Source organism: Astatotilapia calliptera, chromosome 18 (assembly GCF_900246225.1).
Source record: "Astatotilapia calliptera chromosome 18, fAstCal1.2, whole genome shotgun sequence".
NCBI classification, from domain to species: domain Eukaryota; kingdom Metazoa; phylum Chordata; class Actinopteri; order Cichliformes; family Cichlidae; genus Astatotilapia; species Astatotilapia calliptera.
This window is the reverse complement of record NC_039319.1, coordinates 314,980-340,764: the sequence shown is the minus strand read 5'-3', so window position 1 is coordinate 340,764 and position 25,785 is coordinate 314,980. Positions and strand designations below refer to the sequence as shown.

At 51.7% G+C, this 25,785-nt stretch overlaps 3 protein-coding genes across 7 annotated transcripts; 2 read left to right on the top strand and 1 right to left on the bottom strand.

Annotated features, from left to right (window-relative positions):
* Nucleotides 1-31: 31 nt before the first annotated feature.
* Nucleotides 32-8,881, bottom strand: fastk (Fas-activated serine/threonine kinase). Of its 3 annotated transcripts, none has more exons than XM_026149596.1 (11): nt 8,447-8,881; nt 6,083-6,884; nt 5,696-6,002; nt 5,404-5,591; nt 5,137-5,285; nt 4,845-5,061; nt 3,924-4,083; nt 3,648-3,739; nt 2,477-3,164; nt 2,286-2,400; nt 32-713 (listed from the first exon to the last, which is right to left on the bottom strand). In XM_026149596.1, exons 2-11 carry the CDS (start codon nt 6,840-6,842, stop codon nt 627-629), a joined length of 2,763 nt encoding a protein of 920 aa, XP_026005381.1. In that variant the 5' UTR covers nt 6,843-6,884; nt 8,447-8,881; the 3' UTR covers nt 32-626. The 3 variants fall into 3 exon arrangements, with proteins under 3 accessions (XP_026005381.1, XP_026005384.1, XP_026005383.1); XM_026149599.1 differs by lacking the exon at nt 8,447-8,881 and adding an exon at nt 8,335-8,359; XM_026149598.1 differs by lacking the exon at nt 8,447-8,881 and adding an exon at nt 7,754-7,864.
* Nucleotides 8,882-9,372: 491 nt separating this feature from the next.
* On the top strand, nt 9,373-16,281 carry afg3l2 (AFG3-like AAA ATPase 2). 2 transcript variants are annotated; one of them, XM_026149601.1, is made up of 17 exons: nt 9,373-9,609; nt 10,729-10,825; nt 11,008-11,076; nt 11,474-11,607; nt 11,683-11,835; nt 12,156-12,230; nt 12,313-12,434; nt 12,508-12,781; nt 12,919-13,056; nt 13,174-13,327; nt 13,398-13,505; nt 13,592-13,717; nt 13,804-13,914; nt 13,994-14,109; nt 14,205-14,405; nt 15,381-15,575; nt 15,721-16,281. In XM_026149601.1, the coding sequence occupies exons 1-17, from the start codon at nt 9,526-9,528 to the stop codon at nt 15,961-15,963; spliced, it is 2,400 nt and encodes a 799-aa protein (XP_026005386.1). In that variant the 5' UTR covers nt 9,373-9,525; the 3' UTR covers nt 15,964-16,281. The 2 variants fall into 2 exon arrangements, with proteins under 2 accessions (XP_026005386.1, XP_026005385.1); XM_026149600.1 differs by having other exon boundaries at nt 12,310-12,434.
* Nucleotides 16,282-19,454: 3,173 nt separating this feature from the next.
* Nucleotides 19,455-25,297, top strand: puf60a (poly-U binding splicing factor a). Of its 2 annotated transcripts, none has more exons than XM_026149604.1 (11): nt 19,455-19,651; nt 20,713-20,808; nt 20,889-20,975; nt 21,866-21,916; nt 22,001-22,162; nt 22,247-22,339; nt 22,419-22,632; nt 22,972-23,162; nt 23,349-23,463; nt 23,651-23,889; nt 23,966-25,297. In XM_026149604.1, the coding sequence occupies exons 1-11, from the start codon at nt 19,631-19,633 to the stop codon at nt 24,263-24,265; spliced, it is 1,569 nt and encodes a 522-aa protein (XP_026005389.1). In that variant the 5' UTR covers nt 19,455-19,630; the 3' UTR covers nt 24,266-25,297. The 2 variants fall into 2 exon arrangements, with proteins under 2 accessions (XP_026005389.1, XP_026005388.1); XM_026149603.1 differs by lacking the exon at nt 19,455-19,651 and adding an exon at nt 19,680-20,242.
* Nucleotides 25,298-25,785: the final 488 nt, after the last annotated feature.

Below are 25,785 nucleotides of genomic sequence, written 5' to 3'. Positions count from 1 at the left end.
CCTTTGACCCCGTCAGTCAGTGAGGACACAGTTTGCGTTCATCTCAGCTTTAATAGATTTATAGAATATAAACAAACATCTGTCAATCACCTCACACACAAATAAATAATCTGACCTTTGACCCAAACACTAAGCACTGTCCTTCAGACCTTTGGCACACTACAGTTCCCATCATCCCCTGCTCTGTGACCCCCACCCCCCACTTATAAAACAGTCCCACACATGCATCACTGTTGCCATAGTTGCCACACCTTATAAAAGGGACTGCCCTCCCCATCCAGGAAAAAAAACGAGTGAGATCATCCGCAGGGCGACCAATGAGGTCTCAGAACAACAGTCCCACTGTCCTCAGTGCTGATAGTCACATGATCACAGATGCCCCCCCAGGTGAGACGCGCCTGTGTTAGAGACTGCCCAGAAAACAGCAGCATCCTGTCAGCTGATCAATAATCGATCTGATGGTGTTTGTATTGATTAACTGATCTGTTTATTGATAAGGAATCAGTTCTTAAACGCTATGAAAAATGAACAGTTTGGTTGGAACTCCTTCTTGTGCAGCTCCAACGGGACGTCACCAGGTAACCATGACCTCTGACATCAGACAGGACGCACGCTCTGTCAGGACGTCATAGCGTGACGTCCAGCAGCTTCTTGTGCAGGTACTGCTTCACCTCCTCGATGCCATTCAGCTTCTCCAGCTCGTGGTACGGCAACTGAAGAGACAGGAAACAGCACGTCACATGACCGTGATGGGAGGAGCTTACGGAACAAGCGTTAAACCCTATCACATTTACAAAAACAGACGTTTTATCTCAGAGGAAACCAGAAGTTTAAACCAACCAATCACAGCAGCTCAAACTATCTGGCCTGATGTTATTTGGCGGCAGTGGGCAGGGCCAAATGAAGTTTCTGAAGTTTAATGGCGTTAGCCAGCTAGATGAGCCCGCTTTGACTGAGGGATTGATGGCGTCCAAACGGTCAGCTGGTCTGTCTCTTTGGACACGAGTGAGCCGTGAGGTTTGCGTGGTTACTGAAGCTGGACCAGCTGCTACGTGCTGGTTAGCTGCAGAGCTATAGGTAACGCCCCCATCTAAACAAAACGACGACACAAAGGGCGAGCTGCAGCTTTATTTACATAAAGTCGTTCACAATGAATCCTTCAGTCATTTTTGTTTTAAACAGCTGTTTGTAACGTTTGTCACCGCGCTGCTTCACTCGTCTGCAGCACGTCTTCAAACGAGCAACAAGTTAAACAAACGTGAATTTGAAATCCAGAAACTTGTGAACAGAGATGGAAAATATATCATTTAGTTTAATACTGTTCAGTCTTATTGGCTGCGGCGGGGTGTGGTCAGCGGCGCGGCTGAGGCGGACACACCTGAGCAGCATCCCCACTCACGCTTCGCCGGCTTAAAACAGAATAAACTGGGTCCTGTGGTTGATGTGTTTACGCGCGCAAATCGACAGCTGCAATAAAGAAGCGTACTGAAGACGTGGCAGGTCTGTCGTGCGTCGTTCACAGTGGTGCCCAAACGCACGACTGGGGCACAACAGACCCGCCCACATGTTTTCTTCTTTATTGCAGCAGTTGACTCACGCGGTTGTTTCAGTGTGAGCAGGTTCTTTATCAGGACTTTGGTTCGGGGAAGCCATGGGGGACTGTCATCAGGTAAAGTGGACAGAATCACAGCACACCGTGATACTGTGTGTGGTGACGTATCCACACTGAGTCACGGGCAAATGCAAACAGCCTGATGGCAGGCAGCCGCTCTGTGCACAGTCTCAGAGACTTATCGAACGTTTGCAGATCATTTCTGATTATAAACCATTGCAGCGCAAACTTGTCCGCGTTATTTCCCACAGAGCAGGAAGCCAACTAAGACAAGACACAGCTTCATTAGTCCCACACGTGAGAAACCTTTTGGTCAAGAGCAGCAAAAACTGGACTCCATATAATCAGACCCACGGCAGACCGATATCAGACTGACAGGCTAATCTCAGACAGACTGACAGCAGACCGGCGGCGGGCTTCAGTGACGGCGTTGGTATGTTTGATCGATCATTCTGGAGCCAAACACTGCTGTGACAGAACTTCGTGTGTCCGGATAAAACAGGCACTGATACTTCAGCTCTGATCTCCTTCAGTCAGCAGTTGAAAGGTGCTAAATGTGGCTAATCAACAGTCAGTGGACAATAGCATTAACGTCGTCAGGTGTTGGAGCCTATATCTTTTCTCTCTGTAATTGTTTCTTTAACATCACTGCTTGATGGCAAAACCGACTCACCTGCAGGATGACATATCCCAGCAACCTCAGGTGGCGGTCTCTCATGGCACGGGAGCCCACCAGGACCTCAGAGTTGTGGCAGTAGTGCCACTTATCATTGACGGACATGATGACCCTGCAGAGAGCACAGCAGGGTGGCGTTAGTGGCGGCAGGCGCTACTAATTCTGCACAGGCTCGGAGTTTGACTTACCTCCGGATCTGCCTCTGGTCTGCGGGGAGGCCGTCGGGGTCTGGCTGCTCAGGGGGGTGGAGTGGCGGTGGCGACAGGGGCGGTCTGTCAGCCCCCTCGGCGTACGTCACTCCTTTGTAGAATCCCCCAAGCTCGTGGTCCGGCCTCGGGGCTCCCGTGCCACCCTCGTCTTCCAGGATCTTCCCAATGGAAAACTGGAACAGAGAGTCCGGGGCACTGGCCCCCGCGGGCGGCTGGGTGGTGGGCGGAGCCAGGCCGTCCGAGGGCGGGCTGCTGAGGGTGGAGCTATCCTGACTCTCCAGCGAGTGCTCTTTGGCCAGGCTTGAGTAGTACTCCCCCGCCGGGACGTAGTACGGCCCGTAGTTCACCGTGCTGCCATTGGTCCCCGCCTGTGGGTGGCCCGGGTGGGGCGCGGTGCCCGGCGTGCCGCGGATGTGATGGGGCAGGAAGGCCCGCGGCTCCATTGCCCCGACCATCCCCTCACCAACCTGACACGAGTGCTCGGCGCCCTCCTCCATCGCCACGAACGGAGAGAACTTCTGGAAGTCAGAGGTAACTGCGGCAACCGCTGCATCAGCAGGCTTAGACGCCACAACAACACAGGACGGAGGAACGACAGTCAGAGAGAGGCCGGCTCCAGTGCGGATGGGAAGAACCCGCCCGGAAGTGTCCATCCACAACAGGAAGTCTGGAGAGAAGAGTAATCACATTACAGGTAGCAACACAACAGTAACATGCAGGGGCAGCTGACGGCTCCGCCCCTCTGTGACCCAGCTCCTAACACACACACACACACATGCGTTTGACCTTTGAACTACGTACGCATGTGAAGGCTGCTTGTCCAAAATGTAACTTTCTGTTTAAGCAACAGGAAGTAGACCACAGCTGAAGGTCAGCGGCGTCTAATGAAACATTTTAACTTTTGCCAACAGCATCAGAAATACGGGAGGAGCATCTCAGTTACTTTGAAAGGAAGTAGCTCTGTAATTGGCTGATCAAGCAGAACACATGTGGGTGGAGCATGAGTGAAGCCAGGCCGAACCAAACCAACCAGCCAAACACTGCACGATGATCGCCATGTTTTTCAGCTGAGCCAGCCCCCCCATATGTTTTAAAATCGTTGGAGCTCCAAATATCCAGGTGAGAGGTTGTGTGCGCAGGTGTGTCCCACCTGTGTAGTATCCCGGGGGGAGGACCTCATCCTGTTTGTAGTTATGTTCTCCAACCAGCTGCCGCAGAGCCTCAGCCACCAGACCTTTATAACTGACAGAGAACAGACCAATCAGAGCTCAGCTGCTGTCTGGTATTCTGGTCGCTTTGGTGTTGAGCACACCTGTCGGTGCTTTCTAATCCTGATGAGTTTGAGCTGAACTGACCTCGGCCTGGTGAGGTGGACGCTAACAGACTCTGTTTACACCAACCAAGAGGGTCAGTGTACAGGTGTTACCTGTACTTGCGGTTGACCTCGTCAGCTGTGAGGGCGTGGTCAAACATCAGAACCTTGTGTGCGTCCTGCAGTCGCGGCCCTGTGTAGTCACGGTACTCCAGCTCGACAGCGGCGTCCAACAGAGACAAGTATCGCCTGACGATGAGAGCATAGGGGCTGTCTGCGGGGAAAGCAGCACACTGGTCACACTGGCTAACCTGGTACTGGTAATCAGTCAATGGCTAGAACAGGATCAATATTATGAGTCGCAAACCAGTCACAGTGGACGGTGTAACCAGTCGATAGGGAATCGACCAGTAGTCCAGGTCCTTGGACTCATTAGTCCTCCTGCCTATTGGTTCTTGCACTCTCACTACAATCAACTGATTTTAGATAGATATAATTTTTTATTTCGAACATGCAAATATAATTAAAATAACAACAGAAAAAACAAAACTTAAAAATCATCAAGTTTTCATGTATACAGCATGCTAACGCTAAGCTAGTCGGACAGCATGCTAACGCTAACTCAGAGTGACGTTAAAGCTGAGTGTATGCAGACTCCATCCCAGCAGCCAGAGCCTGAACTTCAGCAGTCAGGCTGCAGCCTTTACCTGTTCATGTTTCTACAGTAGAATCACCATGACAACCGTTTTAAAGCCTCTTTTTGTGCGGGTGTCCTCAGCAGGATAGAGTTTGTGTTGTTTGTGTAGCCTCAGGTTTACGTTGTTAAATAAGGATGATGATAGTGTGTTTCAGATCATTTTACAGAGAAACATCAAAGTAACGTAACGAGTAGGATAACGAACGCCGTTATCCTGGAACTAACTAAGTAACATGCTGCATTACTTTTAGGAAAAGTGTTATCTGAGTAATAACTTTTTAAATATTCCCATCCCGACCGGTCAGTTGGAAAGTTGGGTTCATGTTGGCCGTACTCACTGGTGACGTTGCTGATAAAGGCGGAGGAGAAGACCCGGTGGAGGACCAGGCCGGGGAAATGTCCGAGCTGGAACAGAGACATGAGGATGTTGACCGTGGCGAGCGGCGAGCTGAGCGCCTTCAGCTCCACCACCTCTTCCAGCCGGGAGAAGAACTGCTGCTCATTGGAAGGACGGTAGCTCATCCGGCTGAACGGGAACACGAGCTTCTGGATCACCTGAGGACACACACAAACACACCTGCAGTCCTGTGCGCCGCTCTCAAGGTCACGTGACCACCAGACCGGCCTCACCTTACTGTCCAGATATTCCGCCTTCTTCACCAGAAATTCGGCGATGGTGTCGAGCAGGCGGGTTTCTCTCAGCCGATGGCGGGCGATGTATTTGGCGATCAGCGCCATCGTGTAGGGCGTGATGCTGTCCACCTTCTTTGGTAACTCCTCTGTTGGAGAGAAACATGTTACTAGTTAAGGTGAGTCAGCAGAGGCGGAGTCACCTGAACAGCTGAGACAGCAATGGCCACATGTTCGATGGCGAGGGATGAGGGTGAAGCGACCCACCTGCCAGGCTGCTGATGAACCTCTCCTGTCTGTTCTGGTAGAACAGGTGAGAGCTGAAGATCAGCTCCAGACTCTTGTTACTCGCTTCACGGGCGCACGCTGCCAGCATCTCGTCCAGCAGCGCCATCTCCTGGTCTCGAACGCCGCTCACACTCGCCAGCGTGTGTTTGACCAGACGCAGGATCTTCCTGAGGACAGACGCACACGTGCAGTTAACCGCTGCCACGGCGCCAACATCGCAAACCTCAGCACGGGTACCAGAAACAACAACCCAGGTAATGCGCGTTCTCACCTGTTGGCGACCAGCTGTTCAGGGTTAGGCGTGCCGTTGTTAGCGCCGGCGGCTTCCTGCGGTTGCATTGACCGCCATTTGAGCCTGTAGTAGGAGAGCAGCAGGAAGAGCGTCTGCGGGTGGCGCTCTCGCTCCAGGTTTTTCTCTAGGCCGGCCAGGCAGGCCTCCGTGAGCGGGTGCTGGCTGCCCGGGTGGAGCTTCATGCTGGAGCTGAACACCATCGACACGTCCTTCTGGTTGAACTGGTTCAGCCGGGCCTGAGACTCCACCTCCAGAACCTGCACCACCTCAGAGTCGCTGGGCAGACCTGTGAGGGGTCAGATAAAGGTGAGTGGCGTCGCTGCGGGTGATAGCAGGCGTGTGTCTGAGCGTCACGCAGCGACTCACCGAGCGCGGCGACGGCGTACAAGCAGTTCACGATGCTGAAGTTGTCGAACTTGGCGCAGTCGCTGACGATGGCGTTGCAGAGCGTCCGGAAGTCCTGATGCTCCAGGATCTGTCGGGCATCGCCCTCCACTCCGGAGGCCTCGCTGTCGGTCTCACTGCTGCTGGCGCGGACGGGGGGCGTGGCCTGCAGCAGCTGTCCGATCTTCTGGAGGGCGACGGGGTAGTGGTTGTGGGAGATCTTGGCGGGGTTCTGGGTGACCCAGCGCAGCACCTCGTCGGGCCGCCGTGAGCGCTCGATCAGCCGCTTCATGGTGAAGAACGTGTCGTAGCTCATCTTCTCGTGGATGAAGTTCCACGTCTTCTTCTTGCTATTGGCAGCGCCTCCTGCGGGCCCACCACCCCCGTATGCGTGGAAGGCGCCGTGGTGCTGGAAATGGGGGGGCAGCGGGGGTGCAGCCAGGTGATGGGGCTGCGGGTGGTAGTGGAATTGTGCTCCTCGGTGGGCGTCGGGGCGACCCTGGTACAATGGGAAGGCAGGGGGAGGTGGGGCTGCATGGGGGTGAGGCACCTCGAGCACAGATAGTCCTGGCCTCCGCCCCTGTTTTACCCCGCCCCCTCCACCACCCCCTCCTCCTCCCCCCGCAGTGCCGTACAGGCGGGCGGCATACATGGCGACAGACTGAGCAGCAGGGCGGGGGAGGCAGGGAGGGAGGTGGCGAGCTCGGCTCAGGAGGCGCCACCCAGTGGACAAACGCAGCATAGTCCAACAGCCAGACCGCCTGCAGACATCGGCGCAGCGCACCTGCAGAGACACACAGGTACAAATAAGCAGCAGGTCGCGCCTGATGGGCGGAGCAAATTCTGACAGATCCTAAAAATGCACATTCTGTCCTAACAAGGCCCCTCCCCGCATCAGGCAGGTCCAACCCTAAAGTTGCATCATAGGTGAAGCTGCATGAACAAAGAGAGTCTCTTCCTGTCTGACAACTGCTCTATGCCCCGCCCCACTGCACCATGTATACCCCTAATCCTGGTTACATCAACATCTGACAAGCACATCTCATCAGATGCGAGAAGCAGGATTTCAGGCTGAGCAAAGCGAGGCATTCACTGCCTGCCTGCAGAGAGTTCTGCAGTCAGATGGGGGCAGTGTTCGAAGTCTCAGCTACAGCCGCTCTGCTCATGCTGTTGTTAGTCCGCGAGTTCTAACACCCAAAGAGCTGAAGTGAACCCGAGTGTTAAAAACAATAACTTTTATTTTTGATCTCCCGCTCCACGCCATCATTCCCTGCTCTCTTCCAGCTCACTTGTCACCCGAACGTTCAGCAGTCGTACATGCTATCCATTTCCAGCGTGTTAAAGCCAATAAACCACCCAGCTCTTGTCAGGAGACCCAGGGTTACCGGTGTGTGTGTGAGCATGACGGGGCACACCTGTCACGTGTGTGTGAACGTGCACAAACCGCCGGTTTGAAACCACATTTGGCGTCTTTCAGATCTAAGCTGAGGAAATGGTGAGCTTGTAGCTGCTGACTGTCACCACCAGGTGGCATCTTTTCACTCCCTCTCTCTCTCACACACACAGGACCACACAACCATTTAGTATATTGTGTATTTGTTGGCATGCAGACCTGATGTGAAAATCGTGTTACTGTCCTACAGTAACACTCACCTGTCCAGGTAACGTCTGAGTGAACACGCTAACTGATTACCACTAGGTGCTCTCATCACACCCACACCTGCAGAACAAACACCAAAAATGAACTGAGCATGAGAGACCCTGAACCTGCCCAGCAGGGGCACCTAGTGAACCCTCCCCCGATCACCTGACAGTCAATGAGCTGCTCGCAGACCACGCCCCCTAGCTGTCCTCCTGTCACCTGAAGTCAGGCCCACTTGCTAACATTAGCATTTAACATCCAGCATTGTCCTTTAACCCCAAATCTGCTAAAGTGCCCGTGGGGTCACAACAACGTCACTCGCTACGTCATAAAAATATGATGTCATGCTTTAAATAGCCTTCAGGGATGGAAAGTAGGCTCCTCGGGCTGTGCGCCAGCAGGCTGCCGGACAGCTGGCAAAGCTAGCCGGCTGACCCCGCTGAAAGCCGGAGCTAGCGGCGGATAGCATCAGTTCATCAAACCTGCAGCTGCTGCTTACCAATCCGGGGAGAGCAGGCTAGGTATAAACTAAGTTAAGCTAAGCTAAGCTAAGATACTGTGGCTTCCGTCTGCAGGGCTGTTAGCATGCTACCTTCTACTAGCCGCTGTTAGCCCGCCGGGAAGCGGGGGACTCGCCGGGTTGTACGCAGGTCACGGCGCGCGCTCCCCAACCGATGAGCGCGTGACAGAGCGGGAGAGTTTACCTCATGGCTCAGAAAGGCCGCAGCTACGCTCCTGAAGGTCCTGAGGCCACAGAGAGTGCGGGATCAGCGGGGAGACAGTCCGCGGTCAGCCGCTCCGATCCTCCTCACAGACGGGGACGCCATCCTGCTCTACCCGGCATGCACCTGGAGGAGAGGCCGACAGCGCCCCCAGGCGGCTGTAGCCGGGAGCGGCTCAGTGTGATTTTATTGTTTTTAAATATATTTATGTTGTAACCGCATCAGCTGAAGACGTTTATTGCATGTTAATAATCTATTTCTGTAGGGCGTAGTCCGTGTGCCCAGTAATAAGCGACCTTTAAAAGTGATCCCCCTTGTGTAGCCGGATCACTTAGAGGTCAGAGGTCAGCGCTCCTGCCTGGATTCATGTGTTTTGAGTTTCAGTTCGGTGTCTTTTGATCTGCAGCCCTGAGCAGAAATGTGAGCATGAAGGGAGCAGCAGTTTATGATTAATGTTCAGTCACACTGGAAAGCTTGAAATAAAAGAGTTTCTGATTAGGAATCTGACACTAACTCATCAGCATGTTTAACAGGGTTTGACTCGTGTGTGAGTGTCTGTGTGTGTTCAGAATCAGAATACTTATTGATCCCTAGGGGAAATTATTTTTCGTTACAATGCTCCATTATAAACAAACATTAACAGAGACAGACAATACACTAACTACGAATAGCACAATATATAAAGGCATATATATATACATAAAAGTTACGTATTAATAAATAGCTGAAAAAAAATGTTGTGTTACAGTTTGTTTAACTGGGAGCTGTTTCATGATCTTTTTGTTTGTTTTTAAGCCATAAAAATATATTTGCGCACGGAAAAATGCAGAAAATATTGATCCCTGCATAGTTGTTGTGGAGATCCTTCTCTATGCTTCTTCTAAAAGGTTGTTTGCGGCTCCTTAGCGGCCGCAGGGGGCGCCAGAGGGCGGAGTCAGCAACAAGGTAGTAGACGAAGAAGAGCTGCAGGTAAACATGTCGGCGCGTTGCTGTCACGGAGCAACTGGGGTGAACTTGAAACGCGTTTAGCTCGGCTCGCATCAGCGTGAGAGAGCCGGAGGATGGCTCACCGCTACCTGCGGCTGTCGGCGGGCTGCCGCGGCCTTTTCCGCCTGCTGCCGCCCTCCGGAGCTCCGGCCAGGCTGGTAGGTGCACGACGGGGCTAACATGCTAAGAGGCTAATCCCGCAGTCCGGAGCCCAGAGCCAGCGGGAGGCCGAACTCTGGGCTGAGGCTGCGCGAAGGCCGCGGGACCCGCAGGGGCAGCTGGCTGCAAGCTTACCATAAACAAACAGGAAGTGCACTGATACCAGCTACAGACAGGTGTACAATGTACACCTGCGTTAAAGTGGCGGTTCACTTCTTATCTCTTCATCTCCATGGTAACTGATGCTGGAGAAGTTAGAGGATATGACATCAGTAACCCCTGACCAATGGGGAATAGTCCTGGATCCCTCGGATCTTTGTAAGCGGACAGTAGTCGAGGCAGAACACCTGCACAGGTACAACCGCCTGAGACATAGACTGAGAAAACGCCTACGGCAACTCAGACTCACACAACTAACCAATCAGGTGACTGTGTGAATATTCGCATAACAATGTAAGCGGTGACTACGAACACTCTGAGCTGAGGAGTATCAGCTGCCTCCAAAGAGCTTTGGGCTCCATCACAGTCACCATGGTTACTACACCTGTAGTGTCTCAGGAGACCTGATTATGATGGCGTTCATTAGGTGCTGGCTTTAACTTCCTGTGTTGTGTACAGGCAGCCAATGGAGCTGCTTGGCACTCCGATTCGTCGCTACAGAAGCTGCTGTTTATGGAGTCATACCTGGGAACAGCAGCCTGAAGTAGGATGAGTGTTTTTGATGTGTTTCAAAGTAATGTTCTCTGAACAGTCATTAAAATCAGCTGACAGGAAGTCTTCTCTTCCTCCATGCAAAGCTCTGCGTAGTCAAAGATGCTGCTCGCTGTGAGGTCATCACTCAGCAAAGAAGCAGCGGGAAATGTTTGTCAGGTTAGCCAACAGAATGTATTAACATCCTGGAGTCCACCAAAGAAACAAAGGTGAACTCAGGTGTGTCAGTTTGAGGCTGTTTTACCTGAAACTGGTGAAACGTGACGCAGGTTAGACCGCCACGCCGCCACATACAGAAGAGAAGGGGTTGCAAACTTCCTGTTAAACTTCAGGCAGACTGATCGAACCATGATGTCAGCGCCTTCAGCACTATGTACTCTGATCTGCTGACCTGTCTGTTCACTCAGGTAACATCTTCAACCACAGCACAGGTGCAGAGTGGGCGGAGCCTGTTGAGTGACCTGCTGGGAGCCTACAGGAGGCTGAGCTCTAAACCTCCAAAAGGTACCGGCTAATCAAATTTAGACCCGCCCTCGTGTGGCCTTCCTGTTCTTGTGATCACTGAGCTGTTTCTATAGTGCCCCCTGCTGAGTTTAATAGGAAGTGGAATGGCTCTGGTAGATCAGCTGTGATGCCCTCATCTGTGTGTGATGTCACTTCCTGTACAATCTGCTTTCTTTCTTCAGGTTTCGAGAAATATTTTCCAGACAGTCAGAAAACGCAGAAACACTCCGAAGCTGAAGCTGCAGCCAAAGGTAGAAACCTGAAATCTACTGACCTTTAATGCTCTCTACTGACCTCTACTGCTCTCTGCTGACCTCTACTGCTCTCTACTGACCTCTGACCTCTACTGCTCTCTACTGACCTCTCCTGCTCTCTGCTGCTCTTTACTGACCTCTCCTGCTCTTTACTGACCTCTACTGAAATCTACTGCCCTCTACTGCTCTCTGCTGACCTCGACTGACCTCTACTGCCCTTTACTGTAACCCTAACTATATGCTTTAGCAAAAAGGAAAGTTTGAATCTTAAAAGTAGAGATGGTGTCTGCCTGCTGAATGTCTCTCTGTTCTTGTTCACCCGACGCTCCGTCAGGTGGATGTTTTGATGTTTGTTGCTGTTTGAGTCCCAGATTTTTATTTTTATTTTTCTCAGAATCCAAACCCGCTAACTCACAGAGAGCATCGGGGAGGTCAACGGGAGGAGGGGGGGGAGCAGGTGGCAGCAGCGGCGGGGGAAAGCGAGGAGGTCGTAAGGATGAGTCACACTGGTACAGCCGTCTGCAGAAGGTCATTCTCCCCTCCTGTCACCTCTTACCTGTCCAGGTGTAAGTGAGCTCTGGTCTCAGCTGTTGTCTGTTTCAGGGGGAGGTGCCCTGGGACGATAGGGAATTCCGGATGTACTTCCTGAGCGGGGTGGCGTTCTGGACCACCGTCACTTACTACTTCTTCCTGAGGGACGGAGGACGCGAGGTCACCTGGAAAGACTTTGTCAACAACTACCTGTCCAAAGGCGTGGTGAGGACGGCCGCTGGGCCTCTTAGTTCACGATGATGTCGTCAGACGCTCTGAAAGTAAAGTGGTCGTGTCTCTGCGGCAGGTGAAATGCAGCCATTTTTTGAATAGTTGCACGTTCCCATGGAGTAATGGGGCAGGAACACCAGGGGGCGCTGGTGTGACTGTCCCGTAACTCCACTTCCTGAATGAACTCTGTCACGCAGACATGAAAAACCAATCAGGTCAAAGCTGGTTACAGTGGTTCCTCAAACCAAGTTTAAAACGTTTGGACCTGATGATGTACAAACAGGAAGCTGACCGCTGCTGTGCATCTTCGGCAGGTGGATCGGTTGGAGGTGGTGAACAAGCGCTACGTGAAGGTGGTTTTCTCTGCGGGGAAGACGCCGGCGGACGGGGTGAGTGTGTTTCTGTCTGCAGAGCAGCGTTCTAGGCGCCGCGCTCGGTTCTGAGCGGGTTCTCGTGTGTGTCTCGCAGCAGTACGTCTGGTTCAACATCGGCAGCGTGGACACGTTTGAGAGGAACCTGGAGACGGCGCAGTACGAGCTCGGCATCGAGGGCGAGAACAGGCTGCCCGTGGTCTACTCCACCGAGAGCGACGGGTACGAGCACGACCTCCGGCCTCAGCTCCACCTCAGGCCTACACCTCTAACCACGCCTGTCTCCCTCTTCCAGCACGTTCCTACTGAGCATGCTCCCCACCGTGCTCATCATTGGCTTCCTACTCTTCATGCTGCGGCGAGGACCGGCAGGGGCGGGACGTCCTGGCCGGGGGATGGGCGGGCTGTTCAGCGTCAGCGAGACAACGGCGAAGATTCTGAAAGACGAAATCGACGTGAAGTTCAAAGACGTGGCGGGCTGCGAGGAGGCCAAGCTGGAGATCATGGAGTTCGTGAACTTCCTGAAGAACCCCAAACAGTACCAGGACCTCGGCGCCAAGATCCCCAAGGTGAGAGTCGAAGGGGGCGGGGTTATGACACAGGTCAGATGGTCAGTGCCACCATTCAGCCAAAGATAAAACTGTGAGGTGTGGGCGGGGCCTGTAGGGTCACCACTGATGGCGTTTATGTTGATGTCTGTGAGCAGGGCGCCATCTTGACCGGTCCTCCTGGCACTGGAAAAACGCTTCTCGCCAAAGCAACGGCGGGCGAGGCAAACGTGCCCTTCATCACCGTCAACGGCTCCGAGTTCCTGGAGATGTTTGTGGGCGTCGGCCCCGCCAGGGTGAGTGTGTTTTACTAACTGTGGTTACCTCACTTCCTGTTTGCCAACGTGTTCAAAATCACGTGGCTCTGTTGGGGGAGGAGTCTGGCATTGGAGCTGATGTCATTTCCTTCCCAGGTGAGAGATCTCTTCGTCATGGCGAGGAAGAACGCCCCCTGCATCCTCTTCATTGACGAGATCGACGCTGTGGGGCGCAAAAGGGGGCGGGGCAACTTTGGCGGTCAGAGTGAGCAGGAGAACACGCTAAACCAGCTGCTGGTAGAGATGGACGGTGGGTGGAGCTAAACTCAGCTTTGTAATGATGAAGACATGGCGATAGCTCACTGCTTTCTGCGCCGCAGGCTTCAACACCGCCACCAACGTGGTCGTCCTGGCGGGAACCAACAGACCCGACATCCTGGACCCGGCGCTGATGAGACCCGGCCGCTTCGACAGGCAGATCTACATCGGTGAGTCAGAGCGCCAGGCGAGCCGTGTACATCTTCCATATGAGCTCGTGTGAGGTCACAATCGGGTGATATCCTTCTCTTCTAAGGCCCTCCTGACATCAAAGGTCGGGCGTCCATCTTTAAAGTCCACCTGCGGCCTCTGAAGCTCGAGCCTGACATGGACAAAGACTCTCTGGCCAGGAAGATGGCCGCCCTCACACCTGGATTTTCAGGTAAGCGCTGCTGAATGCTGTTTCAGACTTTGTGCACCTGCTTGGTCCAAGACACACCTTTGTCCTCCCCGCTCTCCTCCAATCAGGTGCCGACATCGCCAACGTTTGTAACGAGGCGGCTCTGATTGCCGCTCGCCACCTTTCAGACGCTATCAGCCAGAAGCACTTCGAGCAGGCCATCGAGAGGGTCATCGGAGGTGAGTGCGAGAGTTCGAATGTTGGAGCGTGGCGTTTGGCTGCAGGGTGATTTCATACAGCGTCTCTTCCCGTCTGAAGGCCTGGAGAAAAAGACTCAGGTCCTGCAGCCCGAGGAGAAGAAGACGGTGGCGTATCATGAGGCCGGGCACGCCGTAGCCGGATGGTTCCTGGAGCATGCCGATCCGCTGCTGAAGGTGACTCGATCGCCGCGGTGCTGTAGCTGCACAATTGAGTGAAATTTGAATGGGGGCTGGTGCAGACTCATCAGTTTGTGTTGTGACCTGCACAGGTGTCCATCATCCCCAGAGGGAAGGGTCTGGGCTACGCGCAGTACCTGCCCAAAGAGCAGTACCTGTACACGAAGGAGCAGCTGCTGGACCGCATGTGCATGACTCTGGGGGGCCGAGTCTCGGAGGAGATCTTCTTCGGCCGGATCACCACGGGCGCTCAGGACGACCTGCGAAAGGTGACGCAAAGCGCCTACGCCCAGGTGAGCCGTCAATACGGGTGTTTTCTCTTTGCACACCGCCGACGCCATCATCGGAGTGATTAGTACCGTTCTTCTTCATCAGCTGTTTATTTTGAGGGGCTTCTCTGTTTGGGGCTTTCATGTTAAAAGCACAGCAGCAGAGAGCTCTGATCCACGGCGCCTCCAGAAGTCTTAAAGCTCTGTGTAGTTTGGGCCGAGTGCATGAATCAGAATGAGCCTCTCAGGTTTAACTTTAGAAACACCTGAGAAAGAGTCGCCAGCATTTGGATCCACAGTTTAGCCGTAAGCCAGAGTCTTGAAGCTCAATCATCTGGACGTTTCATCATCATCAGGTGACTCCGTCAGTCTCAGCTGAATGCAGGTTTCAACCTTATAAACAGGACATCTGCACAACGCCTGACTGCAGCACCACTGATGGAACAATGGGCATTTACATGACGTGTGAGGGGGCCTAACCTGTCACCATGCTACAATGCTGTGATTGCAGCCATTCCCCGGCTCTCTGTGGACGCCACTCATGGACATTGATCAGTGGCTGTTGATGAGTGGTCGTGACAGTTTGCATATTAATGATCATAAACTGACCTGACAGCCCATTGGTCGTCAGGTGTCGGTCTTTGTGCAGATGTCCAATAAGACTGCAACCTGCAGTCAGCTGAGACTGAAGGAGTCACCCGATGAAGACGATACCTTCAAATGAACAGAATCAACCTATTTCCAGAGGCTTAACAGCCTCAGGCTGTGTGAGGCAGGTGTGATACCTGAGAGGTGTTGCAGGTGTTAGCCTTCACTGTAAGTCTCAGGATGACGTTCGAACGAGAACCTTTAAAGCCGAGTTCGGGGGGAGACGTGAACCTCGAAGCTTTGGCTCTTTGATGAGCTCCAGTCGTGTTTTTGTTAGTGCAGGTTTTGGAAATGAAGTTGTTCCTGTGGGGGTTCTGCTCGGTCTGACCTCCTCCTTGTGTTCTCCTGCAGATCGTTCAGTTTGGGATGAACCCGAAGGTGGGCCAGGTGTCCTTCGACCTGCCGCGCCAGGGCGAGATGGTTCTGGAGAAGCCGTACAGCGAGGCCACGGCCCGCCTCATCGATACCGAGGTCAGAACCCTGATCAGCGAAGCGTACCAGAGAACACAGCAACTCCTCAACGACAAGAAGGCCGAGGTGGAGAAGGTAGGCTCAGCTGTGTTCTACGTGCCTCAGAAAGCCACTGAGTCACGAGGCTCTGGGCGGTTCTGGTTCAGTTCTGCGGAGCAGGGTCCTGCGTGCTTCTGCCCGTGATCATTCTGTGCTCACCTGTCCTCTGTGGCGTTGGCAGGTGGCGCAGCGGCTACTGGAGAAGGAGGTTCTGGATAAGAACGACATGGTGGAGCTGCTCGGCAAACGGCCCTTCGCTGAGAAGTCGACTTATGAGGAGTTCGTGGAAGGAACCGGCGGCGAGGACGAAGACACGACGCTGCCCGAGGGTCTGAAGGACTGGAACCAGGAGAGGAGGCCGGAGCGGGAGGAGACCCCGGACGAGCAGGTGGCCCGGCAGATCTCCGGAGGAATGCCCTTCTAGAAGTTCCTCCGGGTTCTGTCCTCCTGCCGGAGAGCCTTCTGAGGCCTCCTGATGAACTTCAGCAGGGCCAGGGTGGAACCTGAAGACCTAAAGAACGTTTCCTGTGTAGAACATCGCGTATTTATTGATCCGAGACTATCGACGGCGTTCTGCTCCATCCATGAAATCACTCATCAGCACCATGGTAACGTGCTGCTGGAGGCTGCTCAGAGATGAGATATTGATTAGTTGTTGCTAGCATGCTGTTTCATAATGGAATAAATGTGTAAATGTGTTTGACATGTTTAAATAAAGTCAGAGAAACTGATCGATCACCAATCACCGCTCCGTGTGATCAATAACACACACACTTCCTGTAAACACACACAGAGGAGGTAAACGAGACTGAACTGTGTGTGCACAGAGGAACCAGGTGAGGATGGGAGCAGTGTTCTCCCCCTGGTGGGACGTGCTGTAAGAATATGAGAGTACAGTCTTCATGTAGGCCTGGCTGGTAATCTGGTGAATTATGCAGCGCGATGTCTGGAAGCAGTGCTGCTGCGCACCGTTTCACTAACTGAGAGGAGGGTCCAAGCCCCTCTAAACGCGAGGCTTGGTATGTCCTGGACCTGAGAGCAACGCTACACACTTCAGGCTCAAAGTTACTCGCCGAGTGGAAAAGAGCCTTCATGGTCAAACGGCGAGTTGGTGATGCTGAGTATGAGGTGGTGCGGACAGGACGTCTTTAACAAAGTAACAATGTGATCAAAGCTTTGATGGTAGAGCTAAATGTTTCCAAAGAAACGCGACATTTAAAGGATGGCTGGTTTGTACAAAGCACAGCGCATCCTGCCTTTTTATTACACAGTGTGTCCAACTTCTGTTTAGCAGTACTGGTTTTATTTAGCATAGCCCTATCCTTGTGCCCGAGGGTTTTTGGCTCAGACTCCAGTGTGGTGATATTTTCATTGCCTGTCTTCTTCTTAAAGGAAGCAAAGGAACTGATCCTCCCTCTCAAATACGCTTTCATAGCCAATGTAGTGTCCTCTCAACCTCTTGTCTCCTTAAAAATTAGATGTCATCCCTGATCATTTTAGTAATAACAGTAAGGACACATTCAAACGCCACCTACCACTTTTGAGAAATCCTGGTCTCAGTCTAGTATTTGGTTGAAGTCTGCGCCTACTATTGTTTGTGCACCGTGCGATTCCAAAAGAAGCTGTGATAAATGATGAAAAGCGTAGGCGTGTCTGAATTGGGAGCATAAATATTACATAAAATTACTGGTGTATCTAATAATTGTCCACGTACTAGTTTATATCTACCCTCCTTATCTACTTTTGCCTCAGTGAAGTTAAGACAAAGTTTTATGACTCAGAACCGACAGCCCTGCACTTTTGCCCGTTCCAGGGTTAGGGTGATGTTAAAACGGTCTTTTTCTTAATTACATTATTCAGTCCATTAACATTCCAGCTGGCTATTTTTAGATCCGTCTATCCATGTGGCAATGTGGGAATTACACTTAGTGCACCAACTCACATGTACAAACCTTTGAGAGAGTGGTGTAGAGATAAACAAACCTACACAATCCTGTTGGACTTCTTTATGTGGAGAATTTAAATGGAGCCAAATTCATGGAGGGAAATTCTGCTTAAGCAACAAAGTTAGTGGAGCTTCATTTAAAGTACTTCATCATACGGACACTGGAGAGGTTTAAGCTTGAGAACTATTCTTGTTGTTTGTGTCACTTCCACACTGAAGCTGTTTGTCACCTGTTGTATCCATGTGTATAAATGCCAGACTCTTTCAGAATGATGTTTATTATTACAGACAGACCAATAAACCAAAAACTCGAACTTAAAGTCTGTTTTGAAGGGAAAGATTTAATTCACTACCTACTTCCTCCGACCTCTGCTGCTCTTGGGGAAAATTCCTATTCATACAAAATGATGGACAGACTGCAAAGCCTATATTAAACACTTCTGCAACAAACACAGTGCCACAGTTAAAGACCTTGAAAACACAAAGGAAATTAAAATACATTACATTTTGGACTTCTAATATTTTAATTTTATTATTTTTATTGTTGTGTTCTTGTATTCCGCCATCATCATCACCCGTCATCCATCTCTGGCACTCTTCTGTAGTTAGATGTTGGTCTTTCAGCTCCCTAAATTACACTTTCAAAATAAATTGGATTAAAAAACATCTCAAAAACCCAAACTCCATCTGGAACTTAATTTCTCATCATATCTTTTCACATTTGGGTAGCTTGGACTTTATTCTTCTCTGTAACTACAATATTCAGAAAATCCCAATGAAACTCTCAAACGTTCATCAACAAGCTCTTTTGGCATAGTCCTTAATCTATAAACACAACTTTTCTCCACAAAGGTTTTATATTTGGAACAACTAACACTCTTTACAAGTCGCTGTTCTTTGAAAACTGGTTTAATAATGGTATTCTTCTGCTAAGTCAACTATTCAATAACGCAGGCTTATTATACAATTACTCAGAGTTCCTATCCGGATATAACATCCCAGTATCCCCAAGGGAGTTTTGTATTGGTTTTGATGCCATACCGTCTGCTCTGTCCATGTTGTTTAGAAATACCACTGCCTCCCCACTCCTGTTCTTGTCCCGCTCTGTCCTGAGAGACTCCTTTAGGTCAGATTTGTTTCTCCTCTTGTAAAGGTGTGAATGCCAAGATTAGGTCTCTTTTTCAAGAGCCACTTGTCTCCATTCCTCCTTCCATTTCTTTCTGGTCTAATTTTGTCAAGGACATTGACTGGGAAAAAAAGTTTGGTGTTTGCCACAAAAACAACTCCTTACTAACAAAGGGAAGGAAATTTTATTTAAGCTAATTCATAGATTTTACCCTGTTAAATGCTTCCTTCAAAATATAAGAGGGATATAGATACTCTTTGCTCCTTCTGTAAGATCGCCCCAGAGACCTGCTCACATCTACTCTGGTCTCGTACCTCTACGCAGATTTTGTGGAAAGATATTGCTGTTTTCATCTCTAAGAACATCTTATCAAATTTTGTGCTTTTTTACCAAAATGTGTTATTTGGTTACACTGACTTTAGCAGGAAAGACTCGAATGCTTTTTACCTTATTAATCTGATTTTAATCCTCGCCAAATGCCAGGATTAAAATGTAAGTTTTCAAGCAAGGAACCTCACTTTCTCACTTTTAGGAAAGAAATTGAACTCTATGTGAATACAATTTGCTCCTCTCACAACAAAAAAAGCTTTAAAAACTGTAAATGTTTGTACTATATTTAATGTCCTTGTTTAATTATTCAGTGTCACTGTATCTCTCGCTTTTTTCCTTTTCTTTTTTTCTTTAATTTATTTTTTATTTCCTTTTCTTCTCTCTCCTTTTAATGTTGATATGTATCTTAGTTGTTTAATTTGACACGCCGTTCCATTGTAATATAATTTTGTCTCCTCCATAAAGTTCTGAGAAAAAACTGGTCCTGCTTCCGGCTTCAGCTCCTGAAGTTGTCGTTTGTTCAAACACTCTTCTGTCAGAGGAAGTGACGTCAGCCGGAGCCGCGGTGCGGACTGCGGGGACTCCGAGCGCAGAACCATCCGAACCGAAGCGAGCGGAGAGCGGGGAGAGCAGCGCGGGAGCGGCGGAGCGCAGCGCGGGAGCGGCGGAGCGCAGCGCGGGAGCAGCTGTATGGCGGCGGCCGTTTCTGCGGTACGATCCGAAATGTGCCTGGATGGAAACACGAAGCTAAGCTAATGCTAACAGCAGGGACCCTCGGCGCGTGCTCCGTAACACAATCGGTTCGACACCACAGACTGACCGGAACCGACCGCAGAGGTCGATTAATCGATCAGCCGCTGATCGGTTCTCTGTGATCAACGGTGTGCGCGCGGCTCAGCTAGGCTAACTGTTAGCACGGAAGTTCTGGACGGTTCTGCTAGCTGCTGATGCTAAGCTAACAACCTAGGAGGGTTAAAGTGCCAACTTACCGTCCACGGTGGTAGTTTCGCTCACCTGTACTGAGAAGGTGGTTCACTTCTCACCTGAGTGTATCACTGTGGGAACTGATCATCACCTGTACGCAGGTGAAGTTCCACATTAGAAATGAACACATGAAGATACAGGTGTGTTATTCTAAAGATGCTGATGATCCTGGAGTAGCAGACCTGTTCGTACCTGCTCACCTGAGATCAGGTGAACCGAGTGTCCTAAAAAAATCAAAACCACAAACGAGGAAAATGCGGCACACGAACCAACACCGCGGTCCCCGAATTTGACAGAACGCCACAGACCGAGCAGCAGGTACACCGTTGCCTCGACGACCTCCTCCTCTGTTTCCACTGCTACTGTTTGATGTACACTACGCTGATCCAGGTCACCTGTTACAGCACTCTGAATAGAACATGATCATCAGTCAATCAGGTTGCTGGTGTGGTTGGAGCTGAGTGTGAGTCTCTGTGGCTGTTCAGCCTGACCTCACCTGCGCAGGTGAAGGTCTCACCTGTGTGGCTGCACTCGTACCGATGATGATAAAGTTTGTGTTCAGCATGAAGGAAACAATAAAAACCCACGCAGAAGAAGAGTCGTTAAGTGGAGGTTTGTTTAGCTCTGTGAGTGGAGGCGGGGCATCAGCTGTGTCTGAGGTGATGTCACAGACTGATGGGTATGGGTGAAGTTTAGGATGGGTGCAGCCTCTGACAGCGTGAAGAGAACAGCTGTGATTGATCGTCTGTGCGATTGATCGCTAATCAGTCAGTATTGATCTCTGACAGGGAGGGCCGGCTCTCATCATGGAGAATGGACAGAGCACCACCACCAAGCTGGGGCTGCCACCGCTCACCCCCAACCAGGCGGAGGCGCTGCAGAAGGTCTATAAACACACACACACACACACACACACACACGTGCTGTTGTGACTGGCGAGCTGTGATTGGCTGTTTGTGTGCAGGCGAAGAAGTATGCAATGGAGCAGAGCATCAAGAGCGTCCTCGTCAAGCAGACTCTGGCTCAGCAGCAGCAGATCACCAACCTGCAGGTATCCTCACAAGTGTGCTCAGGGGGCGGGGCGTCAGAGGGAACAGCATAGGTAACAGCAGTCACACGGTGGGAGTCAGACCCGCTCACCCAGGTGAGCTGAAGCATTAATCGGGCAGCCACTGAGGAGAGTCTGATATTGATTATTAGTTTTGGATTCACCACATCATGGAGCCGTCATGGTGTCAGAAAATATTTTATTGATACAAAACTTTCACAGAAAGGCAAAAAAAGACTCACAAAGATCAAACACACGCGAGGAACGTGATGCAAATGAAACCTTGATTTAAACTTTATTTAACCTCCTGAGACCTGAACTCTTCCACGGCAGCATTTTTAATTTCTCTTTGATATTCGGGCTGATTGGGGCCCAAATTACCAGATTTTTTTCTTTAACCTTATTTTGGTTTTTAAGAAAAATTAGAGCCACATATGAGGATCTTCATTTAAAATGTCGATAGAACAGTAGCAGCATAACGTCCTCGTAGGTGGAAATCAGGCCCATGTAGAGCAAAGTTGAGTATTTTGGTCTAAATAACCCAAAATGTGACGTCACATGTGGACGCAGGTCCGAGGAGGTTAAACGTGTAATCTGACAGTTGTGTTGCACTGAGTCAGCAAACACGCGCTTTCTCTCCATTGGTTTCACGCGTCGCTCAAACGTCACGTCATCAGCGCGACAAGTCTGGTGACGTGGTTACAGAACGATGGGCTGCTGCGATGGGTCAAAACTGAGCCCCGCCCACGGCCGCCCCCGGTTCTCACCTCCCTTGGCCTCACCGCTCTGACGAACACTTCTGCTGACTCGTGTTTTTCATCTGCAGTGGGTGCAGACTTGGCTCCGCCCCTGTGCTTCGTCACACTGAACCTTTTCTCTCATGTGTGTCTCAGATGGCGTCTCTGACGATGGGTTTGGGCGACGCTCTGTCTCCTCTGCAATCGGTGAGTAACAGCGTGCAGCGCCTCCTTGCTGAGCGGCGAGCTGCTGGCTGATTCTTCTTCTCTGCTTTCTGTGTGTCTGTTCAGGTGGCGGCTCAGCGGCAGAGAGCGCTCGCCATCATGTGTCGCGTGTACGTTGGATCCATTTACTACGAACTCGGAGAGGACACCATCAGGCAGGCCTTCGCCCCCTTTGGACCAATCAAAAGCATCGACATGTCCTGGGACTCTGTGACCATGAAGCACAAGGTCACACATACACACACACTCATATAAAACACACACACCACACTCTGAGGTGGGCGGGTCTAACCGTTGCCATGGCACCTGCAGGGCTTCGCCTTCGTGGAATACGAGATGCCTGAAGCAGCGCAGCTTGCACTGGAGCAGATGAACTCAGTTGTCCTCGGAGGACGGAACATCAAGGTGAGTCCAGCTGATGATGAAGCCCCGCCTCCTCTGACTCTGAGCCGGGTTTTGAGTTTCCCTTCTCGCTGTCTCGCAGGTCGGGAGGCCCAGCAACATCGGCCAGGCTCAGCCAATCATCGACCAGCTGGCGGAGGAAGCGCGTGCCTTCAACAGGATCTACGTGGCGTCAGTGCACCCCGACCTCTCCGACGATGACATCAAGAGTGTGTTCGAGGCCTTTGGAAAGATCAAGTCGTGCATGCTGGCCCGCGAGCCGACCACGGGCCGGCACAAAGGCTACGGCTTCATCGGTGAGCGGCCGATCGGCTCCGCCGCGGCGTGAAAGCTTTAACAGGGAAGACGCAGAGGGGTGTGGACCCTCTCAGGTGCACCCAGGGTCAGTGACCCACCCCCTTGCGGTTCTCATGTTTGGATTCACCAATCTGTTTCCATAGCAACTCAGCCTGACGGGTCGACTTCATTTTAAGGGTTTGTTAGGCTCAGTTAGCCCTGTCAGCTGACGGGGAGCCCAGGTGTGACACCTGAACACCTGGGCTCCCTGTCAGCTGACAGACAGCTCTGTTCAGGGTGGGGCTCTGTGTGATGTAGGCGGGACTTCTGACGGCGGTCTGCTCATTTCCTGCGTGCAGAGTATGAGAAGGCTCAGTCGGCCCAGGACGCCGTCGCCTCCATGAACCTGTTCGACCTGGGTGGTCAGTACCTGCGCGTGGGCAAAGCCGTGACGCCACCCATGCCCCTTCTCACACCAACAACGTCTGGTGGACTGCCCACTGCCGCCGCCATGGCTGCTGCCGTCGCCACCGCAAAGATCACAGCTCAGGTAACTCAGGGAGCTCCGCCCCCCCAGAGACAAGGCACAGGAACATGCTCTAAGAAGTGTAGTAGATGCAGTGCGGTAGTTTTTCTGCCTGTATGTGCACAGAAGCAGTGGTATGTAGTGTTTCCTGTAGTACAGGATTGTAGTGTTTGAGACAGCTGTACTGATTATGTTCTGTGGTGCGTTCAGGAGGCGGTGGGAGCATCGGTGCTCGGAGCGCTGGCCGGACCGGCGCTCCTGTCCCAGCAGCTCGGAGGCCTCCCTCAGGCTGTCATGGCCCACCAGGCTCCAGGTGTCATCACAGGTAGGAACACCTGAGCCCTGTCAACACACACACACAGGCTCCACCCACATGACATCACATCTTGAGTTTGGGGCAGTCTTCTCCGCCCACACGTCTCACCTCTCTTTATTTTGAAGCCAGGCTCATCCAAAGATGCTAACCAATAAAAGGTGCTCCAACAGGTAACACTTCCTGCTTCCTGTTTCAGGTGTGACCCCAGTGAGACCTGGTGTGCCTCAGGTGGGCTTGGTGAACCCTGTGCTGGCCACGCCCCCAACACAGACGGTTTCCTTTGGTGCTGATCCAAAGAAGAAAGAGGAGGAGGAGCGTCAGCAGGAGGTGCAGCAGGACGGCGCCATGGAGCCGCTGAGCGACCAGGAGCACATGAGCATCAGCGGCAGCAGCGCCCGACACATGGTGATGAGGAAGCTGCTGCGCAAGCAGGAGGTACGCTTCAGTCCCGCCCACCCCTAATGGCGAATCGTTGGTTCTAGTGGTCGTGACCTGTCGTATCTCCTTTCAGTCCACCGTCATGGTTTTGAGGAACATGGTCGGGCCCGATGACATCGACGACGACCTGGAGGGCGAGGTCACCGAGGAGTGCGGGAAGTTCGGCCAGGTGAAGCGAGTCATTATCTATCAGGAGCGTCAGGGAGAGGAGGACGACGCCGAAGTCATCGTCAAGATCTTTGTGGAGTTCTCAGAAGCTGCCGAGATGAACAGAGCCATCCAGGCGCTGAACCACCGCTGGTTCGGCGGCAGGAAGGTGGTCGCTGAGGTTTACGACCAGGAACGCTTCGACAACGGGGACCTGTCGGCGTAGAGCATGCTCGTCGGGGAGCGTAGCATAGCGGGCTCTTTCTAACTTGTCTGTTTTTCATCGGTGTTTGTCTCCAGGGAAACGTCCCCGCGTCCTCTGCTCCAGTGTTTCTGTGCAGGGTCAAAGGACGAAGCAGCTGCTTCTCATGTTTCAGCTGCTCGCCGCCTCGCCGTTTCTTACAGCCACTGCTTTCCTAATACGATGTCCTTCGTTTCCATGGTAACAGAAACGGGACACAGAGGGCGTCAGTTAAAAATGTACCATGAGCTCCGTGCTAACGTTAAGAGCTCAACTGATTTACATGGTCTGATATCAGTTTGTCAGCAGTTTCATTGAGTGATGTCACGCTCGACTCCACCCACTGTAGATGGTGCCAGTGGAGCCGCCCTGCTGGACAAACTGTGTATTGACGAGTTTCATTTACTGAATTTTTTTTTTTTAAAAACGGATTTTGGATTGGCGCGATTAGAAACGTTGTCGATCGCGTTCTACTAACTGCCACGCCCCTTCTCCTTAGAACACTGGGCAGGGCCGCGGCACCGACACCCTGAGAGTGAGGCGTAAAGATTTGGTTTGAAACACACAAAAACAATCACCAGCAGGAAGGAAAAACTGGACCTGACGTCCAGGAACCAGGACCCACAGATCAGTAAGTTGAACAGTAACTTCCTGTCTGGGTTCTGACCCAGTTACACGGCCGCGGTGCCTTCAGGGACCTTCTGTACAATGGTGAGCCGGCCGGAGCTGAAACATGAAGCAACTGTGGACCAGATGTGACGTCACCTGTGTTCTTCCAGATGTTCAGCCTTTTGTTCACAGCCTCACAAGAGAAACACCTGGAGTCTAACAAACTGACTAAACCTGAACGCACCACAGCATCATCCACTCTCAGGCCGTCTCCCGCTTGTCCCGAGGAGTCACATGATCCCAGTCTCTGAGCAACTTTGAGCCTCAGAGGCGGTGCTGCGTTCAGGTGCTCTTCGGGGTTTGAAGGTCAAACACCGAAACTTGTGAATAAAACTCTTTTTTTTTTTTTCTGCTGTTTTGTTTGTGTGAAGCTGCTCTCTGATTGGTCGGCAGTTGAGTGCAAAAATCTGTTTGATAATAAAAGATAATAGAAAGCAGACGAGGTGTTTGAGTACAGGAAGTAATCAGCTGTCTGCTGAACGTTCAGGAAAGACCTGAGCTCACCTTCATCACTCTGGAGGAAGAAGCATGGGCACGGACAAAGCCTGCATTCTGTCTGAAGGCCACCAGGGGGCAGTAGCTTTGGTAAGGCAGCTTTCTGACCTTTGACCTGTGTAAAAACATCCTGCTGAGGTTGTGGGCTCAGTTTTACGTAACACTGGCTGTATCCCAATTCAGGGTCTGCAGCCTTAAAGGCCGCATTTTAAGGCCGATTACGTCACAGCGACGCGACGAAGGCTGTCCCAATTCAAAGGCTGCTCGAAATGCAGCCCTGAAGTGCGTCCTTCATTTCCCTGAATTTTAAGGATGTGGCGGTGTAGACTTTGTGGCCCAAC